We start from the raw sequence: 19,964 nt of genomic DNA, 5'->3' as shown, positions 1-19,964 counted from the left end.
CTTGGAGTGGCCTGGTCAGGGGGTATCCAAGTATGAAGGATGCATTTGTAGATGATGGAATTTTAAGCAAACTAGCTTGCTTAAAACAGAATGCTAAAGCACTGGTGTTTTTCAGAGAGCTTAAGTAAGTTTTGTAAGAATTTTCAAAGGTGTTCAGCAACCATAGATTCTGTTGGTACCAGTCAGAGTCAGGATTGTCTGTTATTTCTGAAAATTAGGAGGTTTATTCCAGGGAGCCTGGCTGTCCAAATGATGTCCTGCTATCAATCCATGTCCATTACTTCTGCACCAAAAGGAAACTTGTAACTAAATTAAATTCCTTCCCCATCTACATTGCAGAGTAATGGTACCTTAGCACCTTGTTGAAGCCTTTTGAGTGCCAGGTAGAATGGGAAGATGGCTTTAGCACTTGTAATTCGGTTGGCCTGCTTTGTGTTTTTCACTGTGTGACGTTGTTGAGTCACATCTAGCTTGGCATTATTGAGGGGTAATGCAGAAAAATTATTTTGTGGTCTGAAATGCTAGTTGTGCTACCACCCAGGTGGAAACACTTAACATTCTGCTATTGAGGGTGTGGAATGCACAGAGGGAGGAGGAGGAGGAGGAGGAGGGGAAAGCTGAGGTTTGTGTTTCCGCGCAGAACCACTGCACTGTGCTCCCAGAATTGATCTGTAAGGAAATGGTGCCTCCAGCAAATACAGAATAAGGAGACAGGAGCCAAAACCAGAGGATAAGAGAGGAAGAGTTGAATCTAGAGTAAGGCTTGGCTCTGAAGGGAGTGTAACAGCTAGCCTAGGACCTTAGTGTATCAAGAGCATTTTGATTGTTGTGATTAGTAGAAGTAGTGGACAGATGCAATGAAAGAAGTACGTCTGAAGCTGTCTCTTGGGAACCTTTTTTCTTCAATTATGAATTCATTGATAGGAGAATTTGATGTACTTGTGGAAACTAATGATACAGAATGATTCTAAATTGAAGTCTCTCAAAAAAAGGGCAGGGGGAGAATGCTTTCTAGTTTGTATTCAGTAACCATTAGATACTTCATTTATCACTTCCATTGATTATGCTTCAGAGTATGCTTTCTGAGTGGAAAATTCACATCTCATTTCACCTGAAATTGTTTTTGGTTTTGTTTTTTTTTTTCTAATGCAGGATCTGTGTATTGGTATTTTGTATTGCTGAATTATGTAAAGGATGAAGATTTGGCAGGGTGTAGTACGGCTTGTGCATCGTTGCTGACTGCTGTGTCCAGACAGTTGCAGGATCGCCTAACACCTATGGAAGCATTACTTCAAACAAGGTACTAAGAATTGTGGTTGTTGTAATCTTAATAAAAGCAAACATACAAACTGTCTAATGCCATCCTCTGGTGTTCTGAAAAAGGGTTGTCTGTTTAAAAAAAAAAAAAAGATGCATTTTGCTGTATTGTTTGAGCAAGGATTAATTTGATACAGCTTGGGGAAATAGTTTTGACTTCTCCAAAGTTAAAGGTGAATTTAATTGCTATCTTGCAATTTACAGTGCACTTTAAATCAACAAATGTGTATGTAATATTTGAAGTCTGTGCAAACCTTAAGTTAGTATTTATGATTTTTAGTGTAAGGAATGACAAAGCATGTCCTATTTCAAGTACAGTAGGGAATCAGATATACTGAATAATTTCAGTTCTGTGTAATGCTACACAAAATTGCAGTCTCTCTGTAAGCTGACCATACATTTAACGTATCGTAAAGTGTAGAGACCTGGAGTAATTTACCAGGAACGTAAGTTTTTATTATAAATTATATATCAATGTAATTTCGGACTCGGATGTTGTATCTTTTACATATTGAACTGATTGGCCGTTTAACTTTGGATTTTCATGGTACCAAAAGGAAATCTACGGGTGTTCAGTTTTGTAGCAGTTTCCAAAGCCGTATTATGATGATGGGAACATGCTGCTGTTAGACAGCTCTTTCAATTACGATTTGTGGGCAACAATTTTCCTCCAAGTCAAGGAAGATCAATGCAGAAGACGTTTGGTAGAGGTTAGTTCAGAATCTTCAGATCACATTGAAAATTTAGTAAGCTAAGTTTGGAGGGGGTGGGGAATGTTTGTTCATTTTAGGTTTTTTTGGTTTTGGGGGGGATTTTTTTTGAAGGACTATAATCCCAAAATAGGTGATAAAAACTTGTTCTCAGGTGTTACACTTGGATCCTTAGCATGCTCTGTGGCATTCCTCTTCTCAGTTATTTTATTTTACCATCTCTAATCCTTGCAGCTGATTAGAAGATTTATCTCAGCAGTAGAAATGGTGACTGGTTAATAGAGAATTTTAAAAAATATACAGAGTGAACTGGAAAAAATAAAACGTTCTGTGTTTTTATGTTGAATTTTCATTAGAAACCAAATGGAGGAGAAAAACGTGAAAATTCCACTTGACTTGAGAATGGCGCCTTGCTGAAGGAATTGACTCATTCCTTCATAAATAGATTGTCTCAATGTACTTCCTTTAAACAGCATATCTGAAATAGAAGTTTTTTCCTTTCCAGTTGTCCGCTTATAAGTTCGGCACATGTAACACTTCAGATCACTTAGTGGTGAACATAGCTGTCTGCATCTAAAAAGAAGCTTTCTGAAGTGAGCCCCTGTTCTTGACATCCTTCAAGCTTAGGTTTTCTGAAAGTTTCTAGGTGATGTTTTACTGATTTCCTTCTTGGAACTAAATTTGCTTTCACTTTTAACTCAGTATCCCCACAGTGAGGATAAGAGTAACAGCAGACACATCTGTCTAATCCTGGTTTTATTACTATAGCTCGCTCTCTAACAAGGACTGACTACTTCTTGACCTGGTTTACTAAGTTAGGTGGCATTTACTGGCCTTTCCTTTATATGTCTACAGATTAAGAGAATATTGTCATTTCCCTTTTTTTTTTTTAAATGTAGAACATAAGTATTCCTATTAAAAATTAAAAAAAAAGAAAAGTTGACAGCTATTGCTTCACTCTTTTTCCCCTTCCTTCTCCCTGAGTTGTATTTTATCATATTTGTGTGGGTTTGTGTTGCAGAGTTTCTAGTATTGGTTTTCTTCCTTTTTTGTCATTGTTCCCAGGTACAATAGGCTAAAATTTGGTAATCAAATATAAGCAAATGTTTAATTAAAGGAGCTGCACATTCATGTTGTCTTAAGGCAGAGTAGTACTCATTTTACTATCATATGCTGCAATAAAGCAAGTAAAACTTGCAAGGATAAGGCTAGATGGGTGTGTTACATGACTTGCAGTTCAGAGAACAAGAAAAAAGGGATTTCAGACAGTATTTTAGGCTGTCCTAAAACAAAGCATGTTGGTTTGTCTCTAGCAAATCTGACAACTTTCTCCACCCTGTTCTTGAAAGCACCTGATTAAAGTGGTAGTGGAATTTAATTATTCTAAATATTGTAAGCCCTTACGTGGCTTTAATTATTCTTGTCATTAACACTTGAACAGTCTCCTTCTACCCACATCTGATCTGAAATACCTCCTGCTGTAACTAAAGCCTTTTAATGCTTGTGTCCTGTCCACCTGGGCGATAAAGAGCAGATTATTTAATTCTTAACAAATTTTGGATGTCTAGAGGATGTTTGTATCTTGATTGTATTCTCCAGATCTATAGTCATTCTTAAAGCATTTCCTTGAGCTGCTTTCTTTGGTCCTCATCTTCCTTGAATTGTGGTACACAAAATTGTAAACATTATTCTCGTTGAGATCTCTGATGAGTGAAGCAGAAGAGGTGTTTCACATAGTTTATATTCATTACTGCATAGACGAATAGGGTGATGGGTTTTTTCTGTAACGTTGATTCATTCTTTGTTGTTTGTTGCTGTAACTTCTATATTCTTTTCTGAAAAGTGTTGCTAATGCAGCTTAAAACTGTGAACTTGACCATTCATGCTGAAGGATCAGTAAAAGATACTATGCTTGTTGAAATAAATCTGAGTTAGAATATATTTAGCGCTCTGCAATACATTCAAATTCTGATCCTATTCTACAAAGCTCTTGAAACCCCTTTTTATGTTCTATCACCTGCCTACTTAATAAATCAAACTCTTCGTTTAAATCAGGCAAGTAATCAGTGTTAAAATTGAGCTGATCTAGTATATTGAGTTTGTAAGTCTGAGGTCTAAAACAGGCTGTAAAGATACCCTACTGAATTTTGTCTGAGAATTTTTGTGTGTTTCAGTAACCACTTAACCACTTTCAGTAACATATTATCTCACTTTGCTTGTGAAAAAACGTCACGCAGCATACACATCAGTCTTGCTAGATGTGCAGGATGCACTCTTTCTGTGTGGTACATGCTTGTAGAGAGCAACCTAGATTCATCTGATATGTGTTGTTGTTAGTATAAAGTTCTCGTGTTAAATTTGCTACCTTGTAGGTGCTTGTAGGTAAATTGGTTGAGGAGTTTCCGTTAAACGGGTTGGTCTCTAATTCTCAGATTTTATTTCCTTTTTTGTTTTTCTTAAGATCAGTAGCAATTATTGCCCTTTTGTCTAACGTCATTTTCTGACTGGTTACAGTCTTAGTATTGTGTGGCAAAAAGCATTGAGCCCAGACAACATGGAAGCATTTTAACAGTCAGAGAAGTTCTACAACCCCTCCTACCTTGTTGCTGGTTGTGTAGTATTCATGTAGGCGTTTATCCTTTGGTGACCACGTGGTCTAAAAAGACATCTAAATGCTTCAGCCTTCTCAGAATTACCTGTTGGGGGCTTTCCTTGCCTGCTAAAGAACAGAGAAGCTGCTTGGAGACAGAGGGAAAAGGGGGCGGAGGAACTGCCCGTCGCTGCTGGTGTGTTCATGGAAATATTTCATATTTGTTCTGTCTCTTGCGAGTCAAAGCACAAAATGTTATGTGTTTCTCACTTTTGTACCTACACAGATGCATTCTTTCTTTCTACGCCTGCTCAATGATTTGGCCTGATTTCCATTTTTTCTCCTCTTATTAGTTGCTTGTAATAGGTATTGGTACACAAAAAAACCAAGACTGGCTTTGTTATTACTTTGGATTTTCCTTTTTCTTGGCTTATAAAACCCTAATTGATTTGGGACCACCTTGTTACCTCAGTGATTGTATTATTTTTTTCCCCTGCTGTACTGCCAGAGTAGCAGTAATGAGATTTTCTTCTGTTGAGATATTTAAAGTACTCCCAAGTGTTGATTGGTATCCCTAGCGGCATTTCCCTTTTTGTTCTTACTTCAGCTGGAAGAAAAAGCTGAGGTGGAATTTCTTTTGCTTTTTTGGAAAACACTACTATGTTTTTATTGACTTTAGATAAATATCTGATTTACCATGTGCAGGCACGCATATTGCTGTGGCTAATTGTCTAAGGCTTGTAGTTCTCTATGTCTGAGTGTGATTGTATGTCATGTTTCCAGGACAGTATTATAATCTTCAAAACTATTTAGTAACAAAGAGTTACTTATTTAGCATCATAAGCTGGTTGAAAAGGTCACCTAAGAAATTACTTTAATGAAATATAAATAAATGGTAATCTCTAAGGAATGTGAATTGAATGAAAATAATAGTTTGGAATATAATAAATCCTGATGATTAAATACTCGACCTTTTTCTATAAATAATTTTATATAAATTCTTATTGTTTGAATAGTGCTTTTTGTCTTATTCTGTTTGCAGATATGGATTGTATAGTTCACCTTTTGATCCAGTACTGTTTGATTTGGAAATAAGTGGCTCTTCTTGTAAAAATGTATACAACAGCAGCATTGGAGTACAGTCAGATGAAATTGATTTGTCTGATGTTCTATCAGGTATGTATGTTTAACAGTAACCTATTATGGAAGAATTGGTAATTCTCTCTACTACTAGTGAAGGTGTGGTTTTATGCCTTCCATCTGTTTTATAGCTGTACATAATGAAGTTCAAGATATTCTCTTGCTTTGTGATATTTCTTACATTTCCTGTAGCCCTTAGGGCAAGAAAAAAGCCTCTTACTGGAATCTGTTCTTTTCTCATGCTGTAGAAGATCTAAGAAAAGGCTAGAGATTAAACAGAAAGGCTGCTGTCGTTCCCTGGGTCAGAGTCATCTAGGAAACATCTGTCACTTCTATCGAGCAGCTTTCTTGAGTTATGTTATTATTCATTTCAACTAGCAACTGTCTTGTAGGCAGAGAAACCTAAATGGATTTTTCTGAAGTTGGGAAGCTGCCATACGGTACTCTTCTACTTAAATATTACAGAATTAATGAGATACTTTTTCTGTTTTAGAGTCATTAAAATACCTTAAAAGCATATTTGTACCTATCCTCTCCGGTTAGTTCATAAGTGAATCTTTAGACCATGGAATGTCCTAAGAATGAGACAGTTTTTACCTGTCATGAAATTCTTTTTTTCATAGCAAGCATATTCATCAGTCATAGTTGCTCCTTTCCTTTTCTTTATGGTCTTGTCGATCTCCTTCCCATGCCTCCCTCCCTCCAACACTGTGAATTTGTTAGTATATTGATAATAGTCTAGTTCTTTTACTAACTTGGTGTATGATCGTAGTTGGTCTGTTATTTTCTTTCTTTTCCTTTCCAGTAACAACAGTGTATTTTTGCAAACTAATTTTCTCACAGTGTAGGTAGAACAGAACATCGGTATGTAATTCATTTCTGGAATTAGGAAGGCTACACTACGCTTCTGCCTTCACATTTGATAGTTTGACTTACTAGGATACTCTGTTCAGATTTGGCAGCATTATCCATTTAAAAATATACTTCCATATATATTGTGGATGTGATAGTGTTAAGGTGTTTGTTCCACAACGTGAAGTAATAAAATATGTGGATTATATTTAGTTGTCCCTTTCGATTCTTCATGACTTGAAATGTCGCTATCAAGAAAACATTAGCTGATTGTGCAGATATCTATTTCTCTTTCAGGAAATGGGAAAATAAGTAGCTGTGCAGCTGCTGAAGGTAGTTTTACTTCCCTTACTGGACTTCTGGAAGTTGAACCTCTGCACTTTACCTGTGTTTCAACAAGTGATGGAACTAGAATAGAAAGGGACGATGCAAGTACGTTTACTGGTATATACAATTTTTCTATTTTTCTACTTAGCATAGCTCCACAATATGGTATTTTTAATTGGACATAATGAGCACTGTTCGACAAACAGATTGCCTGTAGTTTTATGAGTGTTGAAATGTTGGGTTTTTTTAAATAGCTAATATATGTGAAGTTAAACTCCTTAGAGCTTAACACAAACTGGATTCCAAATTTATTAATTTGAATCAATTTGTTTCTATTGGAGGGTATAACATACAAGCTTGAATCTTAGCCTTATGTGGTGAAAGAATTCTGGGGCATTAGGTGGCTTTTCTGTAATGAAAATGTTGCATGTGTGATGAGCGTGAGTAGTCTATAAACCATATACTTGGTGATTCAAGATTATGTTACTTCGTGGCAAGAACTGGTTAAAAGGAGATATTTCTCTTGGTTTTACATTGCTCGTAACAATTAGTAAGGAATTAAATTGAAGGTGCGTTTTATCATTTATTTTCTACATCCATGTTTTTGGTTTGTTTGTTTGTTTCATGCCAGTGAGTACCTTTGGGGTTACCCCAGCAGTTGGTGGCCTCTCTTCTGGAACGGTTGGGGAAGCCTCGACAGCACTGAGTTCGGCAGCCCAGGTAGCTTTGCAGTCTCTCTCTCATGCAATGGCCTCAGCCGAGCAACAGCTCCAGGTGCTGCAAGAGAAACAGCAGCAGCTTTTGAAGCTTCAGCAACAGGTTGGAGGCTATTTGGCTATTTTTTAATGCTGTCTCTAAACTTCAAAAGCTGAGAAAGTAGTTGCAGAGCTAGTTGCCCCTTTTTTTTTTTTCCTTTTTTTTTTTTTTCCTTTTTCTCCATAGTGTATTTAAGGAAGGAACAGCTCTGCACTGAGGATCACTCTTGCTAAGCAAAATGCTGAGAGTGTCTCCCGTGGTGCTTTGGTCTTTCAGACTTGTTTTTTGTGTATTTTGAGGGTGGGTTGGGAGTTTGTAATCAAAACTGAGTCTTAATGCATAAGCATATTAGTCTGAAATTGAAAAAGCCCACTGAAATGAAAAGTGCAGTTGCTGATACAGAGCGGTACCGGTCATAAAGCCGTTGTTGGTATGAAGCTTGGCTGTGCTGACTCTACTTTGCTGCTCAATTGTAGGTTTTTTGTTATTTTTTTATTACTATAATTAATTACCTAATTACTCATGTTCCTCAGCAAGTGAGGTCAAATTGACTAGAGTTTCATTTTTCAGCTTGTAGTTAGACGTCTAACATGCCTATGTTGGAGGTGGCTTGGATTTATTAAATCCGGTTTTATAATTAAAGTTGAACTTGCAGTTCAGTACTACTGCTGTGATCACGAGCAGTATTATCTGCTACATACACTGCTTTCGTTTTCCCCACAGAAAGCTAAGCTGGAAGCAAAACTGCATCAGACAACAGCAGCAGCGGCAGCAGCAGCATCAGCAGTTGGTCCTGTTCACAACTCTGTGCCTTCTAATCCAGTAGCAGCCCCAGGGTTCTTCATCCATCCTTCAGACGTCATTCCACCCACACCAAAAACAACTCCTCTGTTCATGACTCCACCTTTGACTCCACCTAACGAGGCGGTTTCTGCTGTTATTAATGCAGAGCTTGCTCAGCTTTTCCCTGGTTCAGTCATTGATCCCCCAACAGTTAACCTTGCAGCACATAACAAAAACACAAGCAAGTCTAGAACGGTAATTATTTTTCTTTGGTTTTCTTATAGAAACAAGATTCTGTAAGCCTTATTAGGATCTAATTTGTACTTGAGTGCTAGTGAATATCTGTTTATTTAGATGAGATGTGAAAACTATATCACTAAATTTAGACCATATGAAAAGGAAGACTTACAAAAGCAAGATAGAGTTGTTATAGTACCTAAAATGGTTTAATTGGAGCTAGCTTAACTGTATAAGGAGTTATTTATCCTTTGAACTTAGGTGTTAATATATTTTGATGGTTCATGCTCAAATCTAAATGTAGTGAGGTGTTGTCAAAATTGTACATCTTTAAATCACAAGAGGTTTTTTTACAGTCTTTTGTAAAGAACAGCATAGATTTTAATTACTTAATTTTGCTAATGTTTTCCCACTCCTCAGAATCCACTTGGATCTGGTCTTGCTCTTGCAATATCTCACGCTTCACATTTTCTTCAACCTCCACCTCATCAGTCAATTATTATAGAGCGCATGCACTCAGGTAAAACCAGAATTCCTGATAATAATTTTGCCACATTTTCTAATAAGCAGTAGAATGTTTTCCAGGGTCTTAAGTAAGTTGCTTAGCTGCAGTCTCACTTGGCTTTCCAAAGAAAAGCTATTTCTCAGTTTGCATTTCTGTTGTGTCAGGGATGTTTATCAAGTTGAAAAATTCCTGGGGGAATATGTTGGATCTCTGGACAGAACACCTGTTCTGAAATAATCCATAAGAAACATAACAAGTTAAATTAAGTTGAAGCCAGAATTTTCTTTTCAAAGGGTACAAGCTGTAGTGAGAGATTCTTAGATTGTGCAGCTATTTTTACAATATATAAACGGCTTTGTTGTTTAAGAAGTAACATCTTAAAGAAGTTAGCATGCACTGCTATTTTAGGCAATCCTGTGTTTTTCCCCTAGGAGCAAGAAGATTTGTGACCTTAGATTTTGGAAGACCTATATTGCTGACGGATGTATTGATTCCCACTTGTGGCGATTTGGCTTCTTTGTCAATTGACATCTGGACTTTAGGAGAGGAAGTGGATGGAAGACGACTGGTAGTGGCTACTGACATTAGCACACATTCGCTTATTTTACATGACTTGTTGCCACCCCCAGTTTGCAGGTTTATGAAGGTAAAAGGAGACAGACTGCATACTATACTCTATCTTTTAAACTCTTGGTCTTTGTTAATATGTGAATTTTCTCTTAAAGTTCTCTTCAGACCAAACCTTAGTTGGCTATAAATTTCTTACAAATTTTTGACTGCGTGTTTATTTTGCCTGTTTTGATACGATTGTGTTACAGTGGAATTGTGTTCTTTTTCAGATCACTGTTATTGGTCGATACGGTAGCACAAATGCCAGAGCAAAAATTCCATTAGGATTTTATTATGGCCATACCTATATCTTACCCTTTGAAAATGAGCTGAAACTAATGCACGATCCCCTCAGAGGCGAAGGTGAAGCTGCAAATCAGCCAGAAATTGACCAACATTTGGCAATGATGGTTGCATTGCAAGAAGACATACAATGCAGGTTAGAAGAAAAAAAAAATGTGTACTTATTAGTTATTTTAATTTAAAACACTGGGATATCATAATGTTATAGATATTATTTTTTTCCCTTCCCATGATATGGCTGCCAAGGGAGACGGTGGAGTCACCATCCCTGAATGTGTTTAAGACTCGTTTAGACGTGGTGTTAAGGGATATGGTGTAGGGGGGAACTTTGTAGCGTGGGGTTGATGGTTGGACTTGATGATCCCAAGGGTCTTTTCCAACCTGAGTGATTCTATGATATTCTTCAGACCAAAGAAAACTCTGCCTTTATTGTAGAGTTGTTACAGTGAATATCTTTATAGCACTAACAAAGACTACACTGTATTTTTTTTTTCAATATCTGTTTTAACAGTACATTCAAAATATACCAGAAGCTGTCTTCTGTCAGGGTGACTGTTAAATGTATTGCCATTTGCTAATGTCTATTGAATTGTGTGTCGGAATATTTCCCTTTAGGTACAATTTGGCCTGTCATCGGTTAGAAATCCTTCTGCAGAGTATTGACCTGCCACCACTCAATAGTGCTAACAATGCCCAGTACTTTTTACGAAAGCCAGACAAGGCAGTAGAGGAAGATAGCAGAGTATTTTCTGCTTACCAGGACTGCATTCAGCTACAGCTTCAACTAAACTTGGCTCACCATGCTGTTCAAAGGCTGAAAGTCGCTTTAGGTGCAAGCAGGAAAACGCTGAAGGAGCAATCTGATCCAAAAGAGTTGATTCAGATGTCATCCACAGAACAGTTACGCACCATCATTAGATATTTACTGGATACTCTGCTTAGTTTGCTTCATTCTTCCAATGGTTAGTATTTTTTGAGGTCTTGATATTTTTGTCACGTTAGTAGAAACAGTTTGCAAGTGTTTATGCATCTTGATCTGTACTTTCCCACTATGAAGCTTTTAAACTATGTTTGGATATGTTTTACAATGATTTTAGTAGCTGGTAAGATGCAGTGTAAAGTTTCACCAGTTGGCAGCAAGCTGACCTAACTACTTCCTGCTCCCGAAAAGGATAGGAGAGGGTGTCGAGGTCCTTCTCCCTTTTCCGTAGTCCTGGCTGCATATTCCTTTGTTCAGATAGTCATGTGATCCTTCTGTGGGCTGATTCATTTTGCTGAAGGAACAAAAGACTGCCCAGGCAGAATACTTGTGTTGTTTCCATAGGTAGAATCAGCTTGTGGAAGGATCTGTGAGCATGGAAGCCTGTACAACACTGGGGATGGATTAGGCAGTTAGAAGTGGGGAGAATAAGCAGAAATTGCTTCTGTGTGTGTGGCAAAAGTCATAAAACCAGTATCTCTACTCAGTTCATGATTTTTAATATCCAGTAAGGATTTTTATTTCCTAAACTTGTCATTCAAAAGAGTTCTTGGAGAATAGAAATTGAAAAATATGAGTGGGAGTCATGGTTTTTTCAATTAAAAAAAAAAGGCAAAATATTTTTCTTATTGATAGATAGGTGTGTCTGTCTTGTAATTTTCTGTGTCAATTTGTTCTTAAGCGTAATGATGGGTTGGTTTTGACCAAATGGCCTGATCTTTATGGATCACATGCAAATCATCTGCCCATGTGTTTCCTTCTCCTTCCCCCCTGTGCCGATTAATCGAATCATAAGTTTCAAAAACTTCCTGCAAACTTTTTCCTCCGATGTTTTCCAGCCATTGTGGTCTTAAACATAGTTGCTTGTTCCGTTTTCTTAAAAGGGCACTCTGTTCCTGTGGTTCTGCAAAGTACTTTTCATGCTCAAGCTTGTGAAGAATTATTTAAACACCTATGTATCAGTGGAACCCCAAAGATACGATTGCATACTGGCCTTCTACTTGTTCAGCTCTGTGGAGGAGAAAGATGGTGGGGTCAGTTTCTCTCAAACGTACTGCAGGAATTATACAATTCAGAGCAACTTCTCATATTCCCACAAGACAGGTAAGGTGTAAGTCTATATTGATATATTACCTGTGGATCATTTAAATAATTCCCTTGCTCATAACTTAACATTGGAATCGACAAAACGTGACTGAAAGATAATTATCCATCTATTGCATTGATTTAAGAAATAATCCCAAAAAAGTACTGCAAATTATAAACGTCCAATTGCAGTTATTTATTGCACCTATTTGGTGCTTGCACCACAATAAGTTGTTATTTTTCCTTACTTGGAGATCTTTGCACACCTGGCAGGATTGCTCCCCAGTGTCAAAAATTTCCTTCTCCTTTATCAGGTTTAAATGCCACCTCATTACAGAGCTGCTCTTCTAATGCATTTGGAAGTAGGATTGAGACTGGAAAGCACACTATTAGCATTTAATACAAAAGACTTCTCTGAGATAAGAGCAAACAAACATGGAGTTGAGCGTTAAATGTCAGATGTGTTGATTATTCCAGATTATTGATTGAGGTCTTTGATATTCTAAACATCAGCATTTTATCTTAATCGAACATATTTGCCGTTCTGTGGCTTGCTGCCTTCTTTGGACAGCAACATTTATAGTTTCATAATTTTCTAAAATGAATTCATTCAAGGATATAAGAATACATGGATTTAATTCTCTATCCCAACTATTCAGTATTTCATATGTAATAGGACATAAAACAGATGAGATCTCATTTCAGATGTACGAAGAGGTCTGCTGACCTCTTGAGGGTGAAAGAGAAAATGTTCACCCTAAAATACTGCATTATCCTTACAACAATAGAACGTGAAATACAATTCACTTGCTGGGCCCCAGTACTGCTTTCTGTAGCAACGTGCTTGTGTCTCCGATGAAAGCCCAGGGGAATATTGTTCTATAAGGGGTGTTTCAGAATATTACTGGATCTGAAAAAGAAATAAAATCTTAAATATGTAAATTTTATTTTTAGGGTCTTCATGTTGCTTTCTTGCATTGGCCAAAGATCGCTTAGCAACAGTGGTGTTTTAGAAAGTTTGCTTAATCTCCTGGATAACCTGCTGTCACCACTGCAACCTCATTTACCCGTGCACAGAAGAACTGAAGGTAGTCCTCTAATTTGGGGAACTATATTTTCATATTCATTCTAAGCTAGAAAATTGAGAGTCTAGCTCACAATTTTGTCGTGTTAAAAGAAGAAATTACTCGTTTACTGTATTTCCAAAACACAGTTGTGTTTTAAAATGTGCTGAAACTTCTTGTTCTTTAGGTGCTAAAAGAGATTCCTCCCCCTCTCCCTCTGTTTGAACCTGAGGATTTTTTTTTGGTTGCTTTTAATTCAGCTAGGAAGCTTGAAAGGTTTAACAAAGCGAGGGGAACATCCGGTGTGTAGACAGCTCTAGCGACTCTAGTGAATGACTTTGGAATTTAGCCTTTTGGAAAGAAGTGCCCCTTTTTGCTCATGAGATCCTTCCTAAGTTTTAAGCTTTTGAGGTTATGAAGAGAAGTCTGTTAGGCGTATCTGCATGGCTAGTGCAAACTACATCGTTTGGTTTTTTTTTTTTTTGTAATCACAAGGAGTTTACTTTTTTTTTTTTTGACCCTAAAAAAATTACTGGAATGATGTTCTCCAAATACGACTTTCTTGGAGTGTTTTCTTAACTATCCTAAGTTTGAAGAAAATGCTTGCTTTTAAAAACATCAAATGCTTGGCTACTTCATTTGTTACGTACATGTAACAGAGCATTGTAGACGATACGTTATTTAAAATTCTTGTCATTGTGAAGTTGATAAATGCCAGCTGAGACTCTGTCTTCACTTTTTACCTTGTCTCCTGATGTAAACAAGCCTACAGCTGGTGTCAGAAGCTTCCCATTGGTCTACTGTGTACTTTCTCTGTCGTGGCCATATCCTGCTGTAGTCTCTAACTAGTTTGAGGCAAACCCAAGCTTACGTCTCCTCTACCTCTGTTTGCACTCTCCCCACAGCTGCCAATTCCTTTCATAGCTCTTGCCTTACTAGTTGTCCTCACGGAGGACTTTAGGAAGCAGAAGTAACTGATACTTCAGAGCTTTATTTGCTGGTCTTCCAGCTTCCTTCCTCCTGGACAGTACAGGTGAGTACTAGGGCATTACCATGTGTGGTGGAAGCATCAGGTATGGCAGAAGAAATTCCTATTTGAGAACTATCACGCATAACTAAGGGTCAAAGGGGTGAAAACTTACTGGGGAAAAAGTCTGAAAACGAAGGACAGTCAGAGCAAGAGGTGAGTGTTGTGGGTAGAGAGAAGTTGTAAACTTTGAGGCAGAGGCAGGAAAAAAGGAATAAACCAAAGACACTTGGAGGGAGGGAGGGAGAGAAGCTGAGAATTTTGATTATTTTTTTTTTAAGAGCTAAAAGGAAAAGAAATGCACTTGTTTAAACAGAAGTATGAAAAGGTATATACTTTGCTCTGCAGCAGCCTCCTTTCTTTTTATTCTGCCAACCGAAAAGGTGTGTAGCGGTCACCAGTGGTACTCATTTCTGTTCTTGCAATTTAGTCTGCAGTTTCTGTTGAGGTCCTGTTATGGGGTGGCTTCCTGTTCCTCTGCCTGCTTGGGGTGGGCTGCTTTCTGCCCGTGTGGCCAGGAAACGAGTTAACAGTCAGGGCCTGCATCCTATTGCTTGGACTGCCAGCAGATACGTGTGATTTTGGACAAGTCATTTCTGTGCCTTAGTTTTCTTGCTTGGTCTGGAATTAATAATAGTTTGAATTAATTAAAACTTTTTTGAGGTCAGTGCATGAAAAGCGCGTTTAGTTAAGTATGGCTCAGCACAGTGTGCAGATATGAAAATGTGCGTGTAACCTCTAGTACTAATGACTTTGCTGTATTGATATTATGTAAAAGTATGCCATTTGTATAATGACTGTGATTAAATGGTCATTAATTGTAGGTTTCTGGTCTTTATTGAGCATGCGTGAGTTCACTTTAGAACTGTTCGTTTAGATTTGCTCATGCACACAAAGATTTTTCTTGCATGATGTGTAAGATACATTTTTTTTTTTCTCTTCTGCCTGTACAAAAATGCTGTATTTAATGTGTGAGACTGAAATAGGCAATAGCCAATCGTTAGTGCTGCCAGCATGCTCCATCTAGTCTGAACTCAGTCTTGACTTTCCTGCATCTTATTCAAATGGCTACGTGAAAATACACTAACAAAGGAGTAAAACCAAAGGTATTTGGGTACATGGTTATAACTGTCTTGTTGGAGCCCTGGTTGATGGAGGAATTTCGCACTATGGAATTTGAGACATCTAATTTATGTGCTTTAATGTAAGCGGCTGTAATTCTGCATTTGGTATTTAGGAAATCTAGATATACAATTTTTGACTATTTTTTTTAAAAAAATGCTGCTTAATTTTTAACTTTTAACAGTAGAGGTGAAGCATTTGACTTCTGACTTCATCCAACTAAGAGAACTGTGGTATTTTCTCTTGAACCTGAGTTCTGTACTGAATGTTTGATTTCTTCCCTCATTTATGATTACTCAGACTCTTATCCTCATTTAAAAAAAAAAAAAAGAGCGGAATCTTTGTGTCCTAGTGAAATGTGTGGCATGTAATGCCTGTTATGATTTCTTTAAAACCAGTTTGTTATGGCTTCAAAACTTTATTAAGGCACTGGAATCTATTTATTTTGAAGGAGTTTTAGATATTCCCATGATCAGCTGGGTTGTAATGCTGGTGTCCAGACTACTGGATTATGTAGCTACTGTGGAGGATGAAGCAGCCACAGCCAAGAAACCTCTGAATGGAAAAGAGAGGGAACGATTTTTGACAGGTATGCAACACTTCTTATCAAAACTTGCTTCTATGGGTATTTGTTTGGGAGCTATTCAAATACTAAAATGTATTTTCAATTCACTTGAAAAATGATATTTTAAAAATAGATATTGCAATCATTTTATTTTGCACTGTTGTCTCCTTCTTTGTGTTCCCTTGTCGTTAGAAATATGACCGCTTTCACTTTTTTAAAGTGAAAAATACAGGATTTATTTTAATTGTATATTTGGTCTGTCTATTACCCTGTGACTCCCGGACCTGGCAATTGAGAGTACACCATGTTGAGACAGTTTGTATTGTGAGAAAGGGCAACAGTATAACTCCGTAACTGCTTTGGTGTTTGCTGTGGTGTTTGTGTACAGTATCTTTAAATGCATTTTTTTGTCTGTTTATTTTTATTATTATTAAAGAGAATTAGCTATGATTTTCTTTTAACATCTTTTCTAGAAATTATAACTGTAAAGCTTTTGTGTAATGGAAGCTGTTCAGGTATTTTTAGTTAGGACAGTCTTGCTTACCTCCGTATATGCTATAAAAATAATGAAAACAAGATGGTACCATGGTACCACTGCAGTTTAAAAATACACAGAAATATTACCATCAGTGGTGATAGTTGCATAACACGGAGTGTTATTTAAATTTTGCTTTTTTCTTTAGTATTTAGTGTATGGAGATGCTAACCATTGCTGCAACATAAATGCTTTTCTCTGGAGTTAAATGAGGTTTAATAAGTTGGATTAATATCTCTTTTTTTTCTATTTCCATTAGGAAACCAGTGGAGTTTCATAAATAATAGCCTTCACACTCAGAATCTGAGCAGATCTACTAAAGGCAACAGTAGCCTAGATAGACTGTATTCCCGAAAGATCAGAAAACAGCTTGTGCATCATAAACAGGTGACTTCCAGCACGGTAGTGGCTATTTTCACAGAAGTATATCTAATTTCTAGTTTATCTAATTTCTTGAAAGAACAGCTTTGGCCTTGGGTCTCATTCAGCCTTGCTTTTGCGTAGGTCTGGTTCTGTAGCTAAAGGCTGCCTAACTTCTTTGACATTCGTTTCAAACCGCGGGGCATGGCATCTGCTGGAAGAACAGATGTTGGAGTATGCTGTTGCACTCTGTGGCCCATATTGGACAATAGATATAATTTACTTTCTAGATAAATCTGAGTACACCTAAGTTCTGATTTAAAAGTTGGTAATTCTTAAGAGACAAAATTTTCATTTCTAAATGCAGCTGTGCAGGTTTTATGACCCAGGATGTGTATGTCTTGAGCTCCTTTAAAAATATAATTTCTTCTTAAAACTTCCTCCGTTCTGGGTCTGCTAGTAGCCCCTTACAGTGTCTTAGTTAAAATTGTAGATAAACTGTATCTTAAAAGCTCAAGTTACGATTTGAACTGAAGATTACTATCATATGAACATACTGATCCTTTTAACATCTTATTGCTTAAATTTTCATTTTTTCCTATTAACATTTTCTTTTAGCAACTTAACTTATTAAAAGCAAAACAGAAGGCTTTGGTGGAACAGATGGAAAAAGAGAAAATACAAAGCAACAAAGGATCATCATACAAACTTTTAGTAGAACAGGCAAAACTAAAGCAGGCTACTTCAAAGGTATGATGCTCTGAAACTGTAACTGACTTCTTGTCCTTTGTGTGAAAAGACCTGTTCCTGCAAAGTCATTTTTTGTCCTACCTTGACCTTACCTGAAAAAGTTGTTTCATCATGGCTTCTATCAAGTATATTTTGGTGCTGAAAACAGCAGCCATCTGGAAATTTCTTGCGCTATGAAAAATAGTTCAGACTTCTACTGGGTATTTTAGGTAGTCACGGCCAAAATCACTAATAATCTTGTGGCATTGGGAATGCCAGTCGTATGTTTAAACTTTGGATAACACATACCAATAGAAAAGTAAAATAATGTATTATATGGCTAACTTATATGCGTGACACTCTTCTGGATGCTCTCCTGGTTGAGTAATCAGAAAGTAATCATGCCAATGACAGTCTCCCCAAACTAATAAATATGACTTTTGAGAATGTTTTCTGAACTTTCTCAGAAGCTTTTTAGCTTCCTAAAAGTAATTACTGCACCTAAAAGTTGTGGCATCTTGCAGTAAGCCCCAGATACTGAGAGTGGATGTGGTAGTTAAAGAATTACTTTAATTATGAGATGAGATGCTGAAATTTAGGGATTTCTGGAGATGGCAACATGGCCTTTGCAGGGAACACAAAAAAAAAAATGCATAAGTCTTTCTAGCTACCAAGCTTAGGTATCTCTTTAAATATTTGCTCTTTAGTTCCAGAAGTAGTAATATGTGTTAGGATGACTTGAAGTAGGCCTGTGGAAAAAGATTATAGAATGTTGGACATTAAAGGCAATCTAAATGGAAATCTCACAACAACTTCGAGTAATTATGAAAAAAAACCAACAAAACCACCCCAAAATTTAAACACCAGCATAAAAATAAAGCCCTACATTTTCACTAACTCTGCTTGTCATGAGCTGTTCTTTCTTGCACTATCTTCTGCTTTACTCCAGCAGTTTATATCGGGGGGGAGGGGGGGCTACTCCACTGGTGGCCCCCTTGAGACATCTTTAAATGAGTCATTGGCTGAAATACGCTGTCCAGCTATTTAAGTTTCACTTTATAGCGGCCATGCTGCATCAAAAATGCATGTTGAAATAGTTTTCCCTTTGCAGTATCTTAACATCTAGTTATGATGTTGTTATACACTCCATAGTTGCATTTCATGCAGTGTTTACTACTTCGCATACTAATCACTTTCAGTTGTGATAAGATGTGAGTAACGTTGATTGCATTTAGGAGAAAGCTGAAACCTTTGTGTTAGTTCTTTCTCTGGTCTACCTCCGTAGCTACTACTTAAATGAGATTATAGGAGGTGTTTGTGTTACCTGATTTTATACTGCTTGCGTAGCTGATACAACGAACTGAGCTGCTAAATGTGTGCCCTTGGTGGTTGGGAGGATTCATAAAAGCACCTTCCTTCCTCCATTGAATTTGTAGACCTTCTGTCAAAAAGGGTGTAGTTTAGAGCCCTGATCAAATACCAGACTAGTTCAATTTATGGTGGCCAATGGACACTTTGTACCCTGGAAGTAGTAAGAAAGGTAGAAATTATTGATGATTTATCTAACGTGAAGAACTGAGAAGTCAGTATTCTTTTATGTGTAGTTTACTTCATAGTAACCATAGTTTTATATGCAGGTGTGGAAATGTGAAGGAACTTCTAAAATACGTATTTGCAATATATTTTATGGCAAACATAAAAGCTTAATTGGCGCTTGTGCGGAACTGGATAATATGGTTATGAGTCTGTCACCTGAGATAGATAACATGCTGCCAAAACAAATTTCGGCCTTAGTGGCAGCCTTAATTACATTCCAGATTCTCATGTATTTTAGACTCTTCATTTTTCTTTTTTAAAAAAGTTTTATAGTTATTGTTATCGCTGCCTCAGATTTTTACTGGGAAAAGATTTAGAGGTTAGTTTTAAAATGCAACTGTTTTTTCAAATTTACGTCCTGCAGCACTTCAAGGACTTAATACGCTTACGTCGGACTGCAGAATGGCCTCGTTCTACTTTAGATACAGAAGTTTCAACAACAAAGGAAACTCCAGATATCGAACCACTTCCATTTACACTGGCACATGAACGTTGTATTTCTGTAGTGCAGAAGCTGGCACTCTTTCTCTTGTCCATGGACTTTACCTGTCATGCAGATTTACTTCTATTTGTTTGTAAGGTAAACAGAATACGGAACATCGCTCTGTAGTTGCAGTGGAGACTGCATTAAATTAGCTTTCTATTACTGCTTTTTTGCTGGCTTGATGGTAAAAGCCAGATGCAGCATTAAAATTTCTAGTAATTTCTGGTGAGGTGGTTTTTCTGATTTGTCAGCTTTTCTGTAACTTACGACGTGGTGGCTTCAAAGTTG

The 19,964-nt window shown here is 37.2% G+C and overlaps 1 protein-coding gene across 11 annotated transcripts in view; it reads left to right on the top strand.

The window, feature by feature from the left end:
- Window positions 1-19,964, top strand: part of BIRC6 (baculoviral IAP repeat containing 6) — a 186,376-nt gene that overhangs the window by 55,602 nt on the left and 110,810 nt on the right. For 3 of the 11 annotated variants that reach the window (XM_074579871.1, XM_074579870.1, XM_074579866.1), the window contains exons 21-35: window positions 1,153-1,300; window positions 5,660-5,793; window positions 6,907-7,053; window positions 7,568-7,755; window positions 8,416-8,730; window positions 9,133-9,232; window positions 9,649-9,863; window positions 10,057-10,265; window positions 10,745-11,091; window positions 11,993-12,212; window positions 13,149-13,282; window positions 15,859-15,996; window positions 16,767-16,909; window positions 17,486-17,617; window positions 19,557-19,772. In XM_074579871.1, the coding sequence (XP_074435972.1) occupies window positions 1,153-1,300; window positions 5,660-5,793; window positions 6,907-7,053; window positions 7,568-7,755; window positions 8,416-8,730; window positions 9,133-9,232; window positions 9,649-9,863; window positions 10,057-10,265; window positions 10,745-11,091; window positions 11,993-12,212; window positions 13,149-13,282; window positions 15,859-15,996; window positions 16,767-16,909; window positions 17,486-17,617; window positions 19,557-19,772 (2,786 nt within the window). The remainder of the gene's footprint in view (window positions 1-1,152; window positions 1,301-5,659; window positions 5,794-6,906; window positions 7,054-7,567; window positions 7,756-8,415; window positions 8,731-9,132; window positions 9,233-9,648; window positions 9,864-10,056; window positions 10,266-10,744; window positions 11,092-11,992; window positions 12,213-13,148; window positions 13,283-15,858; window positions 15,997-16,766; window positions 16,910-17,485; window positions 17,618-19,556; window positions 19,773-19,964) is intronic. The other 8 variants (XM_074579873.1, XM_074579869.1, XM_074579872.1 and 5 more) reach the window with 6 other exon arrangements.

This window comes from Larus michahellis, chromosome 3, assembly GCF_964199755.1.
Source record: "Larus michahellis chromosome 3, bLarMic1.1, whole genome shotgun sequence".
Classification (NCBI taxonomy): Eukaryota; Metazoa; Chordata; class Aves; order Charadriiformes; family Laridae; genus Larus; species Larus michahellis.
The sequence above is the reverse complement of the archived record's forward strand: the minus strand, read 5'-3'. Positions and strand labels throughout refer to the sequence as shown.